The sequence below is a fragment of the Protopterus annectens genome, chromosome 3.part1 (assembly GCF_019279795.1).
Source record: "Protopterus annectens isolate FY-2018-M chromosome 3.part1, PAN1.0, whole genome shotgun sequence".
In the NCBI taxonomy this organism is placed as follows: Eukaryota; Metazoa; Chordata; order Ceratodontiformes; family Protopteridae; genus Protopterus; species Protopterus annectens.
In genome coordinates, this window is record NC_056732.1 from 1,712,552,608 (window position 1) to 1,712,574,118 (window position 21,511).

At 34.6% G+C, this 21,511-nt stretch overlaps 1 protein-coding gene across 1 annotated transcript in view; it reads right to left on the bottom strand.

Annotated features, from left to right (window-relative positions):
* Positions 1–21,511, bottom strand: part of LOC122797838 (zinc transporter ZIP4-like) — a 248,247-nt gene that overhangs the window by 181,582 nt on the left and 45,154 nt on the right. The window contains exons 3-5 of the mRNA XM_044066359.1: positions 9,932–10,104; positions 9,667–9,819; positions 5,112–5,205 (exon numbers count right to left, since the gene is read on the bottom strand). Of these exons, the coding sequence (XP_043922294.1) occupies positions 5,112–5,205; positions 9,667–9,819; positions 9,932–10,104 (420 nt within the window). The remainder of the gene's footprint in view (positions 1–5,111; positions 5,206–9,666; positions 9,820–9,931; positions 10,105–21,511) is intronic.

Consider the following 21,511-nt stretch of genomic DNA (forward strand, 5'->3'; position numbering starts at 1 on the left):
CCTGTTCCATTTGGTGATCGTTCTTCTGCTGTTTATAAATTTGTTTCTTGATGTAAATGATAATAATATGACATCTAAAACCATTGTATGGGACACGTTAAAATCCTATTTATTTGGTAAAATTAAATGCTGGCATCTTAATAATAGAAAAGAATGGGAAAAGAGTTACTAAATGTGCAAATAAAAATTGATTCACTAAAAAGTAATCTAAATCCTAGTGACATAAGTATAAACTTAGAGCTGAAACAGCTAAACTTAAAGTATGTTGAAGTGTTGAGCCAGAGTTGCAATAAACTTAGATAGACTTAAACTACAATCATACTCAATCATTCCATAAAATATGTATAGATTGGCACTTAAATCAAAAGGACTTACAATGTCAAGCACATTAGAGGCTATTGACAATACTGGTAATAAACCTAAATCTGTGAGAGATCTAGAAGGAATTTTAGAGATTTTAGGAGATATCATAAAACAATAAAATGTACGTAAATGTAAGTAGAGATACTTCAAAAGACAATTTTTTAAAAGAAAACATAAATAAAAAATGAACAAAAGTTCAGAATGCTAAACTATTTAAATCAATAACAATAAAGGAATTAAAGGAACAAATCCAAAGTCTTAAAAATGAGAACGCTCCAGGTTTAGATGGATTAATATCAGAAATATACAGAACGATCCCAGACAACACCCTAAAGATTTTAGCTGAAGCCTTTGAAGAATTTAGAAATAATGTAAGTAATTTTCCCTCTTGGAAATATGCCATGATTTCTCCTATTTTAAAACAAGACAAAGATCCCAAATTAGTCTCATCATATCGTCCTATCTCCTTATTAATCATTGACTATAACATTTTTACCTCAATTCCTGTGAAGACTAAATCAATTGATGCCAGTGTTAATAGATGATGGCCAAACAGGTTTCATTTTAAATAGGAAAGTCAATGATAATCTTATTAGACTCTTTTCCATAATAGATTATTCAAATAAAAAAATAAAGAAATTTAAATTATTAGTCTAGATTTAGACAAAGCATTTGATTCTATAGGTTGGTCATATTTATTTAATGTTCTCAAAGAATATAATTTCACCCCCAACTTCATAGACCTAATAAATAGACTATATGAGAATTTTATATCATACATTGAAATTGGTCCATTTATGTCAGGGCCTTTTAAAATATTGAAAGGCACAAAATAAGGCTGTCCATTATCACCTCTATTATTTGTCCTGTCAGTGGAGCCATTTGCTAACTACATAAAAAATAATCCAAATATAAATGTTTTTTCTATTAATACAAATTATTGTTCCAAAATACAACTCTTTACTGATGATATTTTAACAACTGGAGATATTGACTTCTCTATAGACTATATAATATATTCATTATAAATTTTTGAAAATAAATTCTGGTTTAAGATTTAACCATAGCAAAATTGAAACTTTATTAATAAATAAGAAAATAAGTCTGTTTCTAAATAAACATAATGAATTTAATTTGATAACCGATGGGTTTAAATATTTAGGTGTAATCATAAAACATAAATGGAATGATTCCATAAAAAGAAACTACATAAATCTAGTTGATACTATCAAAAACATTTAGAAAATTGGAATAAAATGTTTTTCACTATGGAAGAAAGACTATCATTGATAAAAATGATAACTTTACCATATTTTTACAAGCATTAATTGCCTCTCCTTCAAAAAAACTAATTAAACAACTAAGCTCCTTGTTGGTTAAATGTTTATGGCATCCTCAAAAACCAAGAATTAGTTATGCATCACACTATAAAAGTTAGGATGATGGAGGAATAGCTTTTCCAAATCTTGAGTTATATGCAGATGCAGTTATACTTAATGTAATAAGTCAATGGTTAAACTCTACAAATCTAATTAGAAAAATATACATAAGACCATTTTACTCTCCAATGATAACATAGTTATGGATAACACTTTCTCAGAAACTAACAAATTATTTTTAACTGTTAAAGATTTCATTTATGACATCAATGAATTATCATTAATTGTATTTTGAATATAACCCATAGTAACCTAATTATAAATAATACACTATTTGTAATGTTCCCAATTGCTTGTACAAAAGGTTGCCTTGATTCTTTTAATATGAATAAAATAAAAGATATGGAAGAAAATGGCTTGCAGTTTTGGCACCAATTTCTAAATAATAATAATATACATGAGTCATCTTTCTTATTGCCAGATATAACTTAAATCATAATAATTGGTTAAATATACAAATATTATTCAAATATAAATAACTTCTGAAAACATTAACTCTCTTATTTGAATTAAATACATTGGTCAATAACACTAGCATTTCCGTGTCAAAGATTTATAAAACATTAAGAGCTGAGCTTCAAGTTTTTCATAGGTTCATAGGTTCATAGGTAGGTACTAGGCTATTGACCCTAGGGCCTGTACAAGCCTAGCCAAAAAGGTACCCTGGCTTTCGCCACCCAAGAAAATAATTTTCCTGTGCCCCTGTCAAGCAGAACCACAGAAGTGATCAACGGGGTGAATTTCCTATTACCTATCCAATCATCAAGATTTTTCCTTGAAGAGTGCTAATGAGGAGCTCTGTTTGACATAGATAGGTAGTCTGTTCCAGAATATGGGAAGTCTCTGGGACATGAATCTACCCCTCCAGCATGTTGTGTTTATTGTGGTGACAAGGTTTAGGCCCCTAGAGTGTGTAGCTTGGAGGGATTGGGATTTCTTTAAGTGGAGCATGTCCAACAGATCTGGGTTTGACATAGCTTTGTATGTTAGGCAGAGATTGCCTCTGAATAGGCGATATGCTGGAGTTTTTTGAGACGGTCTGCATAAGGCATCTGTTTGAGGCCAGTAATCCTCTTTGTGAGGTATTTTTGCGGCCTTTCCAGTTGTTGTAGATGTCTTGTGAGGTACATACCAAAGGGGCGTTGGACTCTATAATGTGTCTAATGAGTGATGAGTAGAGGCGAACAATGACCTCTTTTTTTCTGGATGAGAAACCTTTTGTGATGAGGTGTGCCATGTAAAAGGATTTCCTGACCACTGTGGCAATGTGATTATCAAAGGAGAGACTACTGTCCACCTGTGCCCCAAGGTCTCTTATCACACTTTCGGTGTTAAGTAGACTACCGCCTATGTGGTAGTTCATGGGTACAGAGCTTTTACCAAAGGGGATGTCAATGCACTTTTTGGCATTGAGGTTGAGACCATGTCTTTGACACCAGTCATCTGTCTCAGTGAGGCCCTTTTGTAGGATGTCCACATAGTTAGGAGTTTCGATTATGGCTCCTAGTTTGCAGTCATCTGCAAATTTAGTTAGCCAAAGACCTTCTGTGTTAGCCTGTATCTCAGAGAAGTAGATACCAAACAGGAGAGGACCCAGGACTGAACCCTGTGGTGCTCCACTTGTCATTGGTCTGAAGTCTGATTTGGAGTCTGCTACTTTCACAGTGTGGGTTCTGTCAGTAAGCCAGTTGGCAACGCATCTTATGACATAGGGATTTATACCTAGTTTAGTGAGTTTATCTATAATTCCAGAGTGGGGGATGGTGTTGAATGCCTTGGCGAGATCTAGATAGGCTATGTGAATCACTTTACCCTCATCTATGGCTTTGGAGACTACTTCAAAGAAGTCTATCAGGTTTAGGAGACACGATCTGCCTTTTACAAACCCAAACTGTGTGTTTTTGATGATTTCTTATGGAATTATTCAACTAAAGTTAACAAAAGTAGTTATCCAAGAGTGTTAAAGCCCTAATATTAAAGTCAATTAATAATACATCGTCCCCTTCATGGAAAATCTTTACATGGAAGTTTATACATAGGAGTTTTATTACCCCTCATAAAATGGCTTTAATAGCATAAAATGATATCCTTAAATGTTGGAGATGCAATGAAATATTAGACGCAGACTGGGTACATATGTTCATTGACTGTAAAATGATAACGACTTTCTGGTTGGACTTTAGACATTTTACTAAAGGGTCACGGTCGGACAAATGTGAACTATCATTATTGTTATTTAATGCACCAATATCAACTTGTATCCCAAGAACCCAAGTACATCTCTTCTGGTCTCTTCTTGCAATAGCAAGGAAACTGCCACTTTAAACTGGAAATGTAAAAAGATCCTCTAGTTTATAAAAATGTATTTCTTTAATGAAGATTGTCTGCAATATGGAATTGCAAACTGGTGTTTCAAGAACTTCAAATGTCACTCATAAACAACTGTCATGGTTAAAGCTTGAGAAACTACTAGAAAAAATATAATAGCATCTATGAATTTATATCTACTATGGACCTTGTATATATTTTTTTCTGTTCACTCATGTTTATTTGTTTAATGTTTATTTGTTAAAGTATAATTTTAATGACAATCTAATAAAATTGTTTAAAAAAATTAGATAAGGTACCAGGTTTCAGTAATCTAATTAAAGTCAAATGGAACTAAAAAGCATTGAAGAGCTTCACTTCCTTTTAGTCTGTTATAATCCCAGGAGAGCAGCAGTTAAGGTGACAGGGGATGGTCAGTGCTATGGCACAGACCCCTTATAGAAAGATTTATTCTAATGATCTTTCCTAAATTATGTTTTGTTTACATTGACATTGCTTTGATACTGTGTTTCACTTTACTGAATTTTATTAACTGTTATTTTATTTATTTACCAAGAAAATCTCTCAACAAGTACATATTGATGGAATCTGTTCCAGAGCTATATAATAAAATAATGTTCATACCTCATAGTCTTAACTCTCTTAGCTAAACATCCAAAATAAGTCACTAATTACAGACAGAAAAACAGCATTTCCAGCTATTGTGCTTTGTTTAGCAACTACATGAATAATGTCAGTCTAAGATCCACGAGGTATTTAACTGAAAAGAGTATCATAACTTACTAATGCAGCCTGAGAGGAATTCTTCTTATTGTGGTCATTCTGAAGGGACAAGCCATGATCACAGTCATTACATTCTTTGTTCTGCTTTTCCTAAAACAGGCACACAGGAAAATAATTACATAAAGAGTACAAATAATCTGTTTTCTTGTAAATAAGTCTGGGATCCATGAGGTATTTAATCGAAAAGAGTATTGTAACTTACTAGTTCAGCCTGAGAGGAATTCTTCTCATTGTGGTAATTCTGAAGGGCCAAGCCATGATCACAGTGATGGCCTTCTTTTTCCTGCTTTTCCTAAAAACAGGCAGACAAGAAAATAATTAAAGTGAACAAATAATGTGGCTTCTTGTAAATAAGCAAAGGGGCTGTAGAATGGGTAAGAAAGTTAAGCTGGAGACCGGATTCATTCATTCATTCATCCATTCATTTTCTGATATCAACATCTATTTATTAAGGGTCACAGCCTATCCTAGTATAGCCACTTAATTTGTAATTACTACATATAAGTAATAATCAGCAAGGATCTCTTATAAATGTATACGCATTAATAATTGTTTAGATGGCACAGTGGTGCAGCGGTAGCATTGTTGCTTCACAGCAAGAGGTTCTCCGATTCAATTCCCAGCTGGGGTGCTTTCTGTGTGGAGTCTGCATGTCCTCCCTGTGTGTGTGTGGATTTCCTCTGGGTGCTCCAGTTTCCTCACACATTACAAAGACATGCATCTGGAACATTTCTCCCCATGCCTCCACTGAAAATTGGCTCATTCCAAGTCGGACTTTCCCGGTTAACAAATGTAAAATAAATAAATTGTAGTGTTTTCTTATATATTTTTTTGTTACTACTTTTTACATTATTAGATTAGATTTCTTGTTGAATTCTCCAACTCTGATTCTTAAATAATCAGAATGATTTAGCAAACAGACATTAATCACAGCCCATTCTCCACTTCCAAATCCTTTCTGGCACTTAGCCAGAAATAGAATGGCAGCTATCTGTGCATGGATAGATTTCAGATAATATATATATATATATATATATATATATATATATATATATATATATATATATATATATTATAAAACAATAAATGGAACTTGAATTTCCTTGCCTAAATGTGGTCACCTGAATGTGCAATACATATCTTTGCATACATATCCATATTTGTCAGCTCAGTTTCTCCTCCTGAAACATAATGTAAAAATTTTGCAATGAAATATAGCATACCTGCAATGATTCATGGGGCAAAAGGCACCCTTGCTAGGGGTTATTACTTGCTTATCACTCATAGTTGTCCTAATATGAAAGCAATATCATGTACATGTACAAGCAGCTGAATTTTGTACTCTCATATGCAACGCTGGCATGGTGTTCACTCTTTCCTTAACTTCTACATGCAAACTGATTTAACTGCTATGATCCCGGAGTACCATCGCTCTACTTCAGGTGAACAACCATATGACCAATAAAGTAAACAACTCTTTGGAGTCTTCACACTGTACTTCCAACCACCTGTCTGAATTCTGAGCTTGGTGAGAAACGTCATGACCACTGAATCAGTAAGCAGACTATTGCTGAGTGATTCTGGGTCTAGTACAGGCTGCAGTACATCACTTCATCACTAATTACTTGACAAGATGTACTAAAGGGAGAACAGTTCGATCTTCCAATTTTTACTCACCATCAGATAAGAACAATCACTGTCTACCATGTTCCCAAACTATGGACTTAAATCTAATAAATTCAGTAAGATGGCCTGTTAGCACAAATGCAAGACATCCACTTTTATCATAATTTATCTAGTCTTGGAAATGGACCATGCTTGTTAGAGCAGTTAGTTAGAGTGACATAAGCCAGCTCTTCTATCCTGGTAGAGGATGTGGGATTAATTGCTAGTTTCATGATCTCTGCTTAAGAACAGGAATTATGCAATAACAACTGAAGAAAGCAAGGGAAAGTGGTGGAATGTCTAGCAGGTGACACATGGATGCTTGTATTATCGCATATCATGGCATATTAATCCTCTAGAAAGGCATTCTGGCTAGGCATTATGGGGTAATGGTTCCCCCTGCCTTCTGCCTAACTCCATTGAGTCATTGCTTTGACATTGTAAGAACTGTTAGTTATCACGCTCTGCTTTTTGTGGAGCTTGAAGGCACGCCTGGAGAAGGATTAAATATGGGATTATGAGTAGGGAGCAATAAAGGTACTCAAGGAAGGTAAGGAAGTGAGCCAGGTGAAAGTGACAGCTGGGTAGGAAATGGGATTGGGGATCAGAAAATATAAAATAAAATTAAATAAATTCAGTAAGCATATGCAATGTGACATACTTTTTTTACAGCAATGCTAACTTGGGACTAAGATATACCTCCCAAACTTTTAGTGTAAGAATTATGGGCAATGCCCAGAAGGATGAAGGAACAAAGGTCCAAAGTCAATAACAAATTTTAAAGACTGCTCTTATAAACTGAGAAAGTTGCTAGAATAACATCATTTGCATTAATATACATTTTTATAAAAGATATGAAGTCTGAAATTCAGGTGGCTGTCTTTATTTAGTGACTTCTAGCCTTAATGATTTGCCAAAAAAATCACTAATTTTATAAACAACAGACAAAATTTTTGAGGCAAAAATCTACATGTTTTATGAACATCTGGATAGTTGACAGGTACGGACTAAGACTTTTAAATGTGAGGTGCATTTTGTACAGAGTCTCTTAAATACAGTTACTGCAGGTCCAGGTATTGTCACTGCATTGTGACTAGAGGATTGCATTGTAATGGAAGCAGGAATGCTATAAAAGTTTTGCACTATCATACAGAGTACACTGTTAGCATACATTGCTGTACCACTGAGGTAAGAAATGCTCACCTGGAGCATATGTTCACTGTACTGATACCGCATCTCTCTTCTGTACTCCTGTTAAAGCATGCAGGGCTTTTTCCATGTGACAGAGGTTGCCTTTTACAGATGCAATATGTCACTGAATTAAATTAATTAAACAATAAAGCATGACACAATTTGTTCCTACAAGATTTGATAGTTTGTGATTTCCTAACCAAAAAAATTGTACAGAAGTAATAAAATAATAAACTATAATTGGCACTAATCATTGCAAAATTTGATGCTATGTGCTGCTTTGCTCAATGAGATGACATGAGTTTTGAACCTCATCACTGAGTAAGTAGGTTATACAGCAATTAGGTGTCACCATATGAGTTTTGCCTCTGAAGAAAAGCACTGTCGTGTTTTGCCAGTTCGCCTGAAGAGAACTCCTGATTGTTTATTCATTCATTCATTCACTCATTTTCTGCTAACTACTTTATCATTCATAAGGTAATAATGGAAATTGACTCTATCAGGGTAAGTAGTAGATACAGGGTAGAAGAATGTTTGTGGATGGAAAACCAGTCATTTAAAATGTAAAGATGTACACAGATACAAATGCGCACAAACACACACACACACACACACACACACACACACACACACACACATATGCAAATCTCCTTCATGACTTGAATCACTCTTTCCCCATCTTCTGTAAATTTGTTCTTGTATGTGGATTCTAAAAGTTGTAGGATGAACGGCAGTATAATATAATGCAAGGAATTATGGTCACTATGTGCAAATGGGCTACATCCTCAAAACCTTAGTTTGATATCATGATTGCATTTCCTGTCCTATGTGACTTTAAGCATTCATGACATCACAGAAAACAAGCATTTTGCCTTGTGTACATTACCCTGTTAGGAAACTTAAAAAAAAATGGAGCAATAGAACTATGATTGACCTGCCATTGTTAACATTCAGTGCTTGTTAGGTATCACAGAAGGAAATTACTAAAACATATCAGTAAAATCCCATGAAAGAAACAGAATTCAAACTAAAAAAAAAAACAATGTCAGAAATGCAAACAGGAGTCAGGAACCAATAAAATCCCATAAAAGATACAGAATCCAAATGAAAAAAAAACAAAAAAACAAACAAAAAAAAAAAATAATGCCAGAAATGCAAACAGGAGTCAGGACGCAATATGAAAGGGTTTAATTTATCCATCACCCCTTTACTCCACTTGAGGTCAGGGTGCCACTTCAACAGTGACAATCATCTAGAGTCTGGGTTTACACTACTGGGTTGCTAGCCCTGGTCACTGTAGTTCTAGTACACACACACACGCACACACCTATGACTAATTTAGAGTGTCTAATCTACTGCCTGTCTTTGGAATGTGGGAGGAAACCCACACAAGTGACATGCAGACTCAACACAGAAGGTACCCCAGGCAAGAATCAAACTGGGGAACCTCTTGCTGTAAGGGAACAATACTATCTGCTGAGCCACTGTACCACCCTGTGTTAAGCAGAACAATACAATCAAATATAGCACATAAACATTTGAAAACTGATGCTTCTTTTATTTTCCAGCAGTTTTTATATTGTTATCCTTTTATTGGATTTTTCATCATTAAATGTTAAACTCTGCATACCTCATCATGGCTCACACTTGTCTTTCTGTTATTGTTTTCCATAATATTGTAGAACTGAAAACTCATTGGAGACAATTTGTTACGTATGTTTATTCATAGATTCATCTCTATAAATGGGATTCAGTGACTTTCTTTTCACAATGACTGTTAAAATAAATACAACTGCCACATGTTACAATCAACTGATCACAATGTATTACCCATGCTCCTTTTCTTGAAGTATACCAGTTATAAGTACCAGGAACTGCTCCTATTACAAATACTTACATGTCCTTGGCCACTAAGCACTATGTCATATAACTTCTCCAGGATGAAAAATACATAGAGTCCTCCAAGAAGTGCTGTCAGTTTCCAGATGTATGACTTCTCCTCACAGATGTTGTCGTGTATATTGCTACAGACTCCACTGAAGCCCAGAAACTGTAAATCAGAAAGTGCACCATCAGTCAGGGTATTAATTGTCACCAGTGGTAGTAAATGTTATAGGCACTGCACAATGTTAGATGTATGCAATGATCTCTGGAGCACATACCTTGGGAATTAGATGAAGAACAGTATCTCCTGTCAGGGTTCCCACAGCCAGGCTAAAACAAAACTGAATGACGTACTGATACGTACTGCTACATGTTGTGCATAATAAAACAGAAATTCCAAATAGGGCAAAAAGGCAAATAATGAATGTTGCTATTGACCCATAAATGTATCCTGTAAAAACAGAGAAGAGATATTAAAAGGTTGCATGCAGTTCACAGGTTAGTACTAGGCTAACTGCCCCTGTGGGCCCTTTTAAGTCTAGCCAATTACTCCATTTGATAATTAAACCCTGCACCTTGTGGCTGTAAGATAAACAGTTCAGCCATTATACTAACTTCCCACACATCCATAGTATAGTACCTTACAAGTGAAGTGTAATATATAAGTGGACAGATAACTATGTCTGTGTAAGTGTGTATTGTATTAACAATTTAAAGAGAGAGTTAAAACTTCAGAATTACAGAAAGTTTCATCTTGGGGTCTCCCTATCCTACAGACCAATACCCTACCTTTTAAAACTTCAACGCTATCCATCACAGTTACTGCCTTCTCTCCTGCCCCTTCAAATGCCCTTCTCTGTCATTTCTCAGCACTTCATATGACTCTTTCCCCATACAGAAACTGGCTTCCATATACAGTTCTTCCAAATTTCTGGGTCTATATTAGAACACCGAATGTTCAAAATTTTGAGTGTTCTAATATCGACCCGTTTTCAGTGAACGCTGAAAATATCGAAGAAACATAAAACCAAATTTTTTCCTAGGGTAAGAATTCGGTTGTCCATTTCTGTTGCTTCGGTATTTTCAGCACTGTGGTGGAAAGTTATGGGTCAGGTTCAGGTAAGTGTGCGATTGTGTGGACGTGAGGGTTAGGGCGGGTAAGGTGAGTAAGGGTTAGGGCGCGGGTGAGGTGACTGTGCGATAGTGACGGACCTTAGGGTTAGGGTTTGGGTTAAGGTAAGTTGATAGTTAGTGGTGTATGTATAGTTTAATGTAGGGTTAGGTGTAAGAGTTTAGGTGTATGTGTGTGGATTGCTGTTTGTTTGGTGTGCTTATGTTGTGTGTATGTGTTTTGGAACAGCAAATTTTTTCCCTAGGAAAAAATTTGCTATTCTGTATGTTCGATGTTTTAAATTTTCGATTCATAGGGTTCAATATTAGAACACTCGAAATTTTGAACGTTCAGTGTTCTAATATAGACCCAAATTTCTATATGACCAAAAGATTCCTAGTGTAACATTCATGCTGATGTTCACATCACTTCCTCTTAATATTCAGCTTTAGGAAAGGCACAAATGAGGCTGAAGCACCAATGGCGGTCTTAAATTTACAATCCCAGTTAGGGATACTTTCATATTCATATTCCACAATGCCTGATTCTTATAAAAATGCATGGATTTTACTAAATATGACACTGACAATAGACATTTTAGTAGTTTATAAGATAATACACATTTTAGTAGTTTATAAATCCTGTTAAGCCTTCAAGTTCTCTGAAAGTAGAAGTAAATTCCAGTGAGAAGTTCCATGTCTTCCCAGACTGATGCTTTTCCTCAGTGACTTTCAGATAAGTTCTAAGGCATTGAACTTTCAGAGCTTTGGATATGGATATTAATATTACTTATACTAATTTCTAAAACAAAATGTGTCAGAAAAGTAAAGTTTCTTTGAGAAAATGAAGCTTTTTTCACAGCATTAACACAAAACAAAGATAAAATAAAAATGCTTGTTGAAAACATTGATAATATTACTACACAAGAGTGCAGAGGAGGTATTAACTTTCAAACAGAGCAAACTGCAAAAATGAAGTGCTTAAAATGAGTTTATTTTGTCAATGATATCATTTTGGTAGTATTACAAGAACAGACTGCAGTGAGAATTACAATCAGACTTCTTTCAAACATAGCACGAAAGGTAAACTCTCTGGTTTAACTTCTCCAAGTCTCTTGGGTTCCTAATACCACATAGAAATGGACACCATTCCTAAGTCAAAGTATGGTTAAAGTTAATGAAATTAGTATTGTTTCAATTTTTGTTGTTAGCAAAAAGTGCTCTTCACAGCACCCACAATGTGCCCAGAAGTGATTCCTTCTACAAATCATATGGAGTTACATGTCTTGTGCAAGTAATTTTCTTTCCTATAACTTCTCTCCTAATCTTTTTGTAAATCTTCTATCCAGAAATTATGGGCTTCTCGCATAATAGCAACAATAAATAATTTCTTTCTTATCCTTAATAGTCTACTCTATCATTATGGCTCTTTTTTGGCCTTTAAGTTTTTGTGGTTTTGTGGACTGCTTCTTCCTTTTACAACAGGGGCCACCCCCCCCCCCGAGCCTGGCCTAGCCCCAATGTAGGAATGTTTCCATGTCTTGAGGATTATACACTGTCATTTTTTTCTATTTCTCGCACTGTGCACCTAACAGGATTGGGCACTTTTTTATCCTGGGACTTGTGCACCCCGTTCTCTTTTTATTTTTTAACCTACTTCTGCCCACGATATATGCTCTATAAAATGCAATCCATAAATCAGCGTCATCTTGGTCAGATTTTGTAAAAACAGGGTTCACTTCATGATGGTAATCACAAATACTTGAGGATGAATTCATTTCCAGTAATACTACTCTCCTTTGCTTATCATCTCTCCATTCAGACTTCCATATGATGCAGGGAGAGAATATGCCATTAGAATCACTCAAACATCACCAGCAGCACTCCCAGATGTGCAATACCCATGAGGAACAGTTCACTATCTACATTTCCCTTGCTTTTTTATACACTAATGTCACAGTCTCATAATATTTGGGAAAAAGAGACAGCCCCCAATAAGAGAAAAACACAACATTCACAATTGTGATTTCACAGTAGAGTCAAAACTCTATCAAACTATTCCAGCCATTGAAGATTCATAGAGTTTGACTTGGGCAGTATGTTTCTAAGGAATCTACATTCAAACACACATGGACCTCCCAGTCAAAAAACAACAGCAGGATTCATGAAACATAATGACAATACTAATTCCATGTCAAAAGCCTTTGACACTGTCTCCCACCAAATCCTACTAAATAAACTATCATCCCATGGCCTCAACACAACAGCCTTGTCCTGCTTCCATAGTTATCTCTCTAATTGTCAACAAGCCACCAAATGGGAGAACACCCTGTCCCCCCTTCTACCCATCACTGTTGGTGTACCCCAAGAATCCATACTTGGCCCCCTTCTCTTTACAATTTTTACTAACAACTTCAGCTCTTCAACCCAACTAGCCTCCATGGTCCAATACGCCGATGACTCTACATTAATCTGCACAGCCCCCAGCCCCCAGGACCTACAAACAAAAATGCAAAAATCTTTACAGGACATAGAAAACTACCTCACTAGCCATCAACTCATACTTAACCCCAACAAAACCAAGTTAATTGTCTTCAATTACAATAAACCCAAAACATGTCTGACTCTACTTTCTATCCTTTCCACAAATGGAATCAAAATGGATCCCACCAGCCAAGCCAAACTTCTAGGTGTCACAGTTGATGATAACCTAAGGTTGGACACCCACATCTCCCTCACCATCAGAAAAGTCCACTCCAAACTTGGCACCCTTTACAGAATTAATCCTTACCTTACAGACAACACCAGGCTAGCCACTGCCCGCACACATCTACTCTCCACCCTCCTCTATGGCTGCCTAGTATTTACAAACATTTGTAAATCTGACCTAAATAATCTGGAATCATGCTACAACAAAATCACCATGTTTGTTACAGGCCACCCTTACAGAACCCACAGCTGATCTGTACTCTCCCAACTTAAATGGTTAGCACTACCAAACCTTCTAACATTTAACCAACTGTCCATAGCCCACAATATAATTCACAAACCTAACAACTGCCTGGCACTCATCAATGTAGTTCAACCCAACAGTAATCCTAGAGCACTAAGATCCTCAAATAAACTATTGTTAAAGATTACCCAAGCCCACAACACACAGGGAACCACCCTCTTTTCCCATAAAATTGCCAAACTGTGGAACACTCTTCCTCAACCTATGGCTAAAAACCTCAGTGTTCATGAGTTTAAAAACCTCCTTAAGGAACATCTAGCAAAACACTGGCTCTGCGCCTACCATACTCCTGGTTAAGCTACCTGCCACTCCCTTACATTACTCTAAACTAACTCATTCTCACAGCTGCAACTATTAACTGGCTGTAGGCTACCTTGTTTCTACACTTGGTTTCAGTTATCAATGTATACATACATACTGCTTTGTCTTTAACTGTTACGTAGATTGCATTTCTCTGTCTTGCAATTATTGTATCACACTGTTCTCACTATTAACTCATGCAGCCAGTTTTTATCACTGTGACATTTTTTTGTTAAATTTGTTAATTATTTGCTAATTATAGTTATGTAACTAATTTCTTAACTGACTGGCTTGGTACATTGTTGATTAATATGTGTTCAATTTGATTGTTTAATACTGTCTATTTTATGTATGGAGATTTTCTTCCCGGGTCGCTGCTGAAAATGGGTATCATGCCTTGTCAGACATTACCCGGTAAACAAACAAAATAAATAAATAAAAAATAAATAATTTAACATCAAAAGATTAAAGGACTTTAGAATCAAAGCAGAAGAACTATACATTTACAAGAAAGTGCAGAAAGCAAAACACAATTCAATTTCTCTGGGAACAGTTGCCTTAAGCTTTGATTATTGAAACAAATAAGCCTGTAAGTAGAAAAAAATAGTACACTGAGCAACATTCTTTTTGTCAGCTAATCCAATGATGTTAACGTCAGAAAAATGTGCAGTTCCCGACAGTTTGTCAAGGGAAAGTTCCTGGTATGTATACTGCCTGTGTACATCTCAGCATGGCTCGCATTGGATTTTTTTTCTAAATATTAGTAAAATACAAGTAAAATGTATGTCAAATTCAATAAGAAACTAAATAGTAGTAAAAGAGAAGCAACACTGATGGAAAACATGAGAAAAAAGGCACATATAAATAAAAAAAAAGCATACAGTCAGCAAATAAAGAACAATGAATGATGATCTTTTTTTTGCTCTCTGTTCCTTGTGAGTATTACACAGAAAGTTCCAGAAAGGTCACCAAGGGTAAATTGCCAGTGGGCCATTCTGGGCATTATTCAACTGCATATGTACATTCTGGTAACAGCATTCATGAATACTATGTTTTACAGCAACAGCCAGAGTACAGCTTACAGGAATTAAAAATATATATATATATAAAAAGCATTAGATACTTTGGTTGATTTTGGTAAGGGGAACAGTAGGGAGACAAAAGGTTTTTTTTACAGAATATCCCTCCAAGCAGATCCCAAAGGACAGTGGATTAAAAACAGTTACATGATACAATTAGTCACAAGAACCCTTCTAATCAGCAAAGGACTTGAATCTGATTGGTAATGCTGTTCCTATAGACTTGGACAGACAGAATGTTTCATTTTCACATGGCATTTGTAATTACAATTTTAGACGTGTGGTACTCACTGAGATGCACAAACACTTGTTTCAAAAAGGATTCACCTTTCAAGCAGCCATTAGATCCAATGTGGCCAAAGTGTTTTTAGAAGTGAAAGTGTTTATACTCAAACTAACTTTGTTGTTAATGTTTGATAAATGTATATATTATATTGTTTTGAAAATGTGTAATATATGCAATCCACCTTTAGATCCTTTTGTAAAGATTTTTGAAGAAATTGTTGAAACTAATATACATAAATAAAGGGCTTAACCAGTTAATAAATATTCTAATCTTTCTTTATCAGAATTACATGTTTTAAATTAATTAATTTAACTGAGCTAGATAAACATATTTAATTGGATGAAAGAAATACATTACAGAAAGTAAATAAGATCCAAAATATTAGAAGACTGGTAAAACAGGTAAATACACTAATCAGGACTAATAAGAGACATTCATTTAATATAACAAAAATAAATGCAACATATTACTGTGCAACTAAATTAAGAATTGATAACGTTTTACCACAAACATGTAGAGTAACAGAAGGGAAGGAACGGAGCAAGAAAAATGCCACCATGGAAGCATGTTAGAAGAATATAGAACATTGTCAATAATAAACTAAGAATACCAGGACAAACAGAAACACTTAGAAGACACATAGATAAATGTACAGGTAAGGTGCAGAATAAGTAATTCATTGATGACACAAAAAGATTTATTGAGAATTTGGAAGCAAAACAAACTGTATGGAAACTCCTTAAGAAAAGGAAAAAAAAGAAATAGACACTTTTTTGAGAAATATTTATGAAGACCCTGTTCAACATAGCAAAGATGCTGAATGGATAGAAGAATTAAAAGAAACATTAAGGAGCTTTTATGTAGAGAACATGAAATTGGATGAAGTAATGGCCATAGAAATTGAGACAAAATTAAGAAACTTCTCCAAACTGAAAAAACCCAGGCCCAAATACAGTGCTTAACTTCTCGCTAAAGATATTAACATCTTTGCAGAATGATTTAACCTGAGTAACAATTATTTCCTGTGTGTATCCCTAACAGTCACCAACCTGGTTAACAACAGGCAAAACAATACTCTTCCTTACGAGAGAACCTGGAAACCATCCTAAAAATTATAGACCAATAACTTGCCTCCTAACAATATAAAATTATATACTAGAAATGATGCAAACAGTGTTTATACTCTTTGGGAAATGATGCAAACAGTGTTTATACTCTTTGGTAAAAAAATCAATCATGGCAATAGAACAAAAGAAAGTCATATGGAATAAAGAACCATTAGTTGTTAAATAATGCCATAACAGAGAACTGTAAAAGGGAATAATCTAAGGATGTTATTGCTAGGTTACAAAGGAAAACATTTGCCAGCATCCCATATTCATGGATAAAGGAGTACTTTATATATACTTTATATAATATACATTATACATTGATCAATTACATTGCAGTGACCATGAAGCAGTGGCAACCCACTTTGCAGTTGAGCCATGACAAAGGGGAAATCATTATCCCAAGGATACAAAATTCAAAGGGGGGAATTCCAGGGAAATTCTCTGTCACTGTTGTTGTTTTTGCTATTAACTCATTAAGCCATTTGCTTAACAGATTATGCTATGAATAAAATCTGAATCCCTGAAACCTAACTTGTTTAAAGACATCTCATTTTCTTTTTGTGGATAACGTAAAACTGTACAGTTCATCAAATGAGGAGTTGAAAGCATGACTACAAATGGTTAAAGCTTTCTCAGATGATATAAGAAATATGCAAAAGCAAGATATAAAACAGGAAAGCTACAGCTCCAAGAAAATATCAGTCTGGGGCAGAAATGTGATATAAAGGAACTTAAGCAGGAGGAGGATGTGTATAAATATTTGGGAATAAAGGAAGGATCACAAATAAAACATGAACAAATGAGAATATAACTAAGTAAAGAATACTTCAGAAGACTTGACTTCTAGGAATAAAGTCCAAACTGTAAATCAATGGAGATTTTCTTCCCGGTCGCTGCTGAAAATGGGTATCATGCCTTGTCAGACATTACCGGTAAACAAACAAAATAAATAAATAAAAAATAAATAATTTAACATCAAAAGATTAAAGGACTTTAGAATCAAAGCAGAAGAACTATACATTTACAAGAAAGTGCAGAAAGCAAAACACAATTCAATTTCTCTGGGAACAGTTGCCTTAAGCTTTGATTATTGAAACAAATAAGCCTGTAAGTAGAAAAAAAGAGTACACTGAGCAACATTCTTTTTGTCAGCTAATCCAATGATGTTAACGTCAGAAAAATGTGCAGTTCCCGACAGTTTGTCAAGGGAAAGTTCCTGGTATGTATACTGCCTGTGTACATCTCAGCATGGCTCGCATTGGATTTTTTTTCTAAATATTAGTAAAATACAAGTAAAATGTATGTCAAATTCAATAAGAAACTAAATAGTAGTAAAAGAGAAACAACACTGATGGAAAACATGAGAAAAAGGCACATATAAATAAAAAAAGCATACAGTCAGCAAATAAAGAACAATGAATGATGATCTTTTTTTTGCTCTCTGTTCCTTGTGAGTATTACACAGAAAGTTCCAGAAAGGTCACCAAGGGTAAATTGCCAGTGGGCCATTCTGGGCATTATTCAACTGCATATGTACATTCTGGTAACAGCATTCATGAATACTATGTTTTACAGCAACAGCCAGAGTACAGCTTACAGGAATTAAAAATATATATATATAAAAAAGCATTAGATACTTTGGTTGATTTTGGTAAGGGGAACAGTAGGGAGACAAAAGGTTTTTACAGAATATCCTCCAAGCAGATCCCAAAGGACAGTGGATTAAAAACAGTTACATGATACAATTAGTCACAAGAACCCTTCTAATCAGCAAAGGACTTGAATCTGATTGGTAATGCTGTTCCTATAGACTTGGACAGACAGAATGTTTCATTTTCACATGGCATTTGTAATTACAATTTTAGGCGTGTGGTACTCACTGAGATGCACAAACACTTGTTTCAAAAAGGATTCACCTTTCAAGCAGCCATTAGAGCCAATGTGGCCAAAGTGTTTTTAGAAGTGAAAGTGTTTATACTCAAACTAACTTTGTTGTTAATGTTTGATAAATGTATATATTATATTGTTTTGAAAATGTGTAATATATGCAATCCACCTTTAGATCCTTTTGTAAAGATTTTTGAAGAAATTGTTGAAACTAATATACATAAATAAAGGGCTTAACCAGTTAATAAATATTCTAATCTTTCTTTATCAGAATTACATGTTTTAAATTAATTAATTTAACTGAGCTAGATAAACATATTTAATTGGATGAAAGAAATACATTACAGAAAGTAAATAAGATCCAAAATATTAGAAGACTGGTAAAACAGGTAAATACACTAATCAGGACTAATAAGAGACATTCATTTAATATAACAAAAATAAATGCAACATATTACTGTGCAACTAAATTAAGAATTGATAACGTTTTACCACAAACATGTAGAGTAACAGAAGGGAAGGAACGGAGCAAGAAAAATGCCACCATGGAAGCATGTTAGAAGAATATAGAACATTGTCAATAATAAACTAAGAATACCAGGACAAACAGAAACACTTAGAAGACACATAGATAAATGTACAGGTAAGGTGCAGAATAAGTAATTCATTGATGACACAAAAGATTTATTGAGAATTTGGAAGCAAAACAAACTGTATGGAAACTCCTTAAGAAAAGGAAAAAAAAGAAATAGACACTTTTTTGAGAAATATTTATGAAGACCCTGTTCAACATAGCAAAGATGCTGAATGGATAGAAGAATTAAAAGAAACATTAAGGAGCTTTTATGTAGAGAACATGAAATTGGATGAAGTAATGGCCATAGAAATTGAGACAAAATTAAGAAACTTCTCCAAACTGAAAAAACCCAGGCCCAAATACAGTGCTTAACTTCTCGCTAAAGATATTAACATCTTTGCAGAATGATTTAACCTGAGTAACAATTATTTCCTGTGTGTATCCCTAACAGTCACCAACCTGGTTAACAACAGGCAAAACAATACTCTTCCTTACGAGAGAACCTGGAAACCATCCTAAAAATTATAGACCAATAACTTGCCTCCTAACAATATAAAATTATATACTAGAAATGATGCAAACAGTGTTTATACTCTTTGGGAAATGATGCAAACAGTGTTTATACTCTTTGGTAAAAAAAATCAATCATGGCAATAGAACAAAAGAAAGTCATATGGAATAAAGAACCATTAGTTGTTAAATAATGCCATAACAGAGAACTGTAAAAAGGGGAATAATCTAAGGATGTTATTGCTAGGTTACAAAGGAAAACATTTGCCAGCATCCCATATTCATGGATAAAGGAGTACTTTATATATACTTTATATAATATACATTATACATTGATCAATTACATTGCAGTGACCATGAAGCAGTGGCAACCCACTTTGCAGTTGAGCCATGACAAAGGGGAAATCATTATCCCAAGGATACAAAATTCAAAGGGGAATTCCAGGGAAATTCTCTGTCACTGTTGTTGTTTTTGCTATTAACTCATTAAGCCATTTGCTTAACAGATTATGCTATGAATAAAATCTGAATCCCTGAAACCTAACTTGTTTAAAGACATCTCATTTTCTTTTTGTGGATAACGTAAAACTGTACAGTTCATCAAATGAGGAGTTGAAAGCATGACTACAAATGGTTAAAGCTTTCTCAGATGATATAAGAAATATGCAAAAGCAAGATATAAAACAGGAAAGCTACAGCTCCAAGAAAATATCAGTCTGGGGCAGAAATGTGATATAAAGGAACTTAAGCAGGAGGAGGATGTGTATAAATATTTGGGAATAAAGGAAGGATCACAAATAAAACATGAACAAATGAGAATATAACTAAGTAAAGAATACTTCAGAAGACTTGACTTCTAGGAATAAAGTCCAAACTGTAAATCAATGGAGATTTTCTTCCCGGGTCGCTGCTGAAAATGGGTATCATGCCTTGTCAGACATTACCCGGTAAACAAACAAAATAAATAAATAAAAAATAAATAATTTAACATCAAAAGATTAAAGGACTTTAGAATCAAAGCAGAAGAACTATACATTTACAAGAAAGTGCAGAAAGCAAAACACAATTCAATTTCTCTGGGAACAGTTGCCTTAAGCTTTGATTATTGAAACAAATAAGCCTGTAAGTAGAAAAAAAGAGTACACTGAGCAACATTCTTTTTGTCAGCTAATCCAATGATGTTAACGTCAGAAAAATGTGCAGTTCCCGACAGTTTGTCAAGGGAAAGTTCCTGGTATGTATACTGCCTGTGTACATCTCAGCATGGCTCGCATTGGATTTTTTTTCTAAATATTAGTAAAATACAAGTAAAATGTATGTCAAATTCAATAAGAAACTAAATAGTAGTAAAAGAGAAACAACACTGATGGAAAACATGAGAAAAAAGGCACATATAAATAAAAAAAAAGCATACAGTCAGCAAATAAAGAACAATGAATGATGATCTTTTTTTTGCTCTCTGTTCCTTGTGAGTATTACACAGAAAGTTCCAGAAAGGTCACCAAGGGTAAATTGCCAGTGGGCCATTCTGGGCATTATTCAACTGCATATGTACATTCTGGTAACAGCATTCATGAATACTATGTTTTACAGCAACAGCCAGAGTACAGCTTACAGGAATTAAAAATATATATATATATAAAAAAGCATTAGATACTTTGGTTGATTTTGGTAAGGGGGAACAGTAGGGAGACAAAAGGTTTTTTTTACAGAATATCCCTCCAAGCAGATCCCAAAGGACAGTGGATTAAAAACAGTTACATGATACAATTAGTCACAAGAACCCTTCTAATCAGCAAAGGACTTGAATCTGATTGGTAATGCTGTTCCTATAGACTTGGACAGACAGAATGTTTCATTTTCACATGGCATTTGTAATTACAATTTTAGACGTGTGGTACTCACTGAGATGCACAAACACTTGTTTCAAAAAGGATTCACCTTTCAAGCAGCCATTAGAGCCAATGTGGCCAAAGTGTTTTTA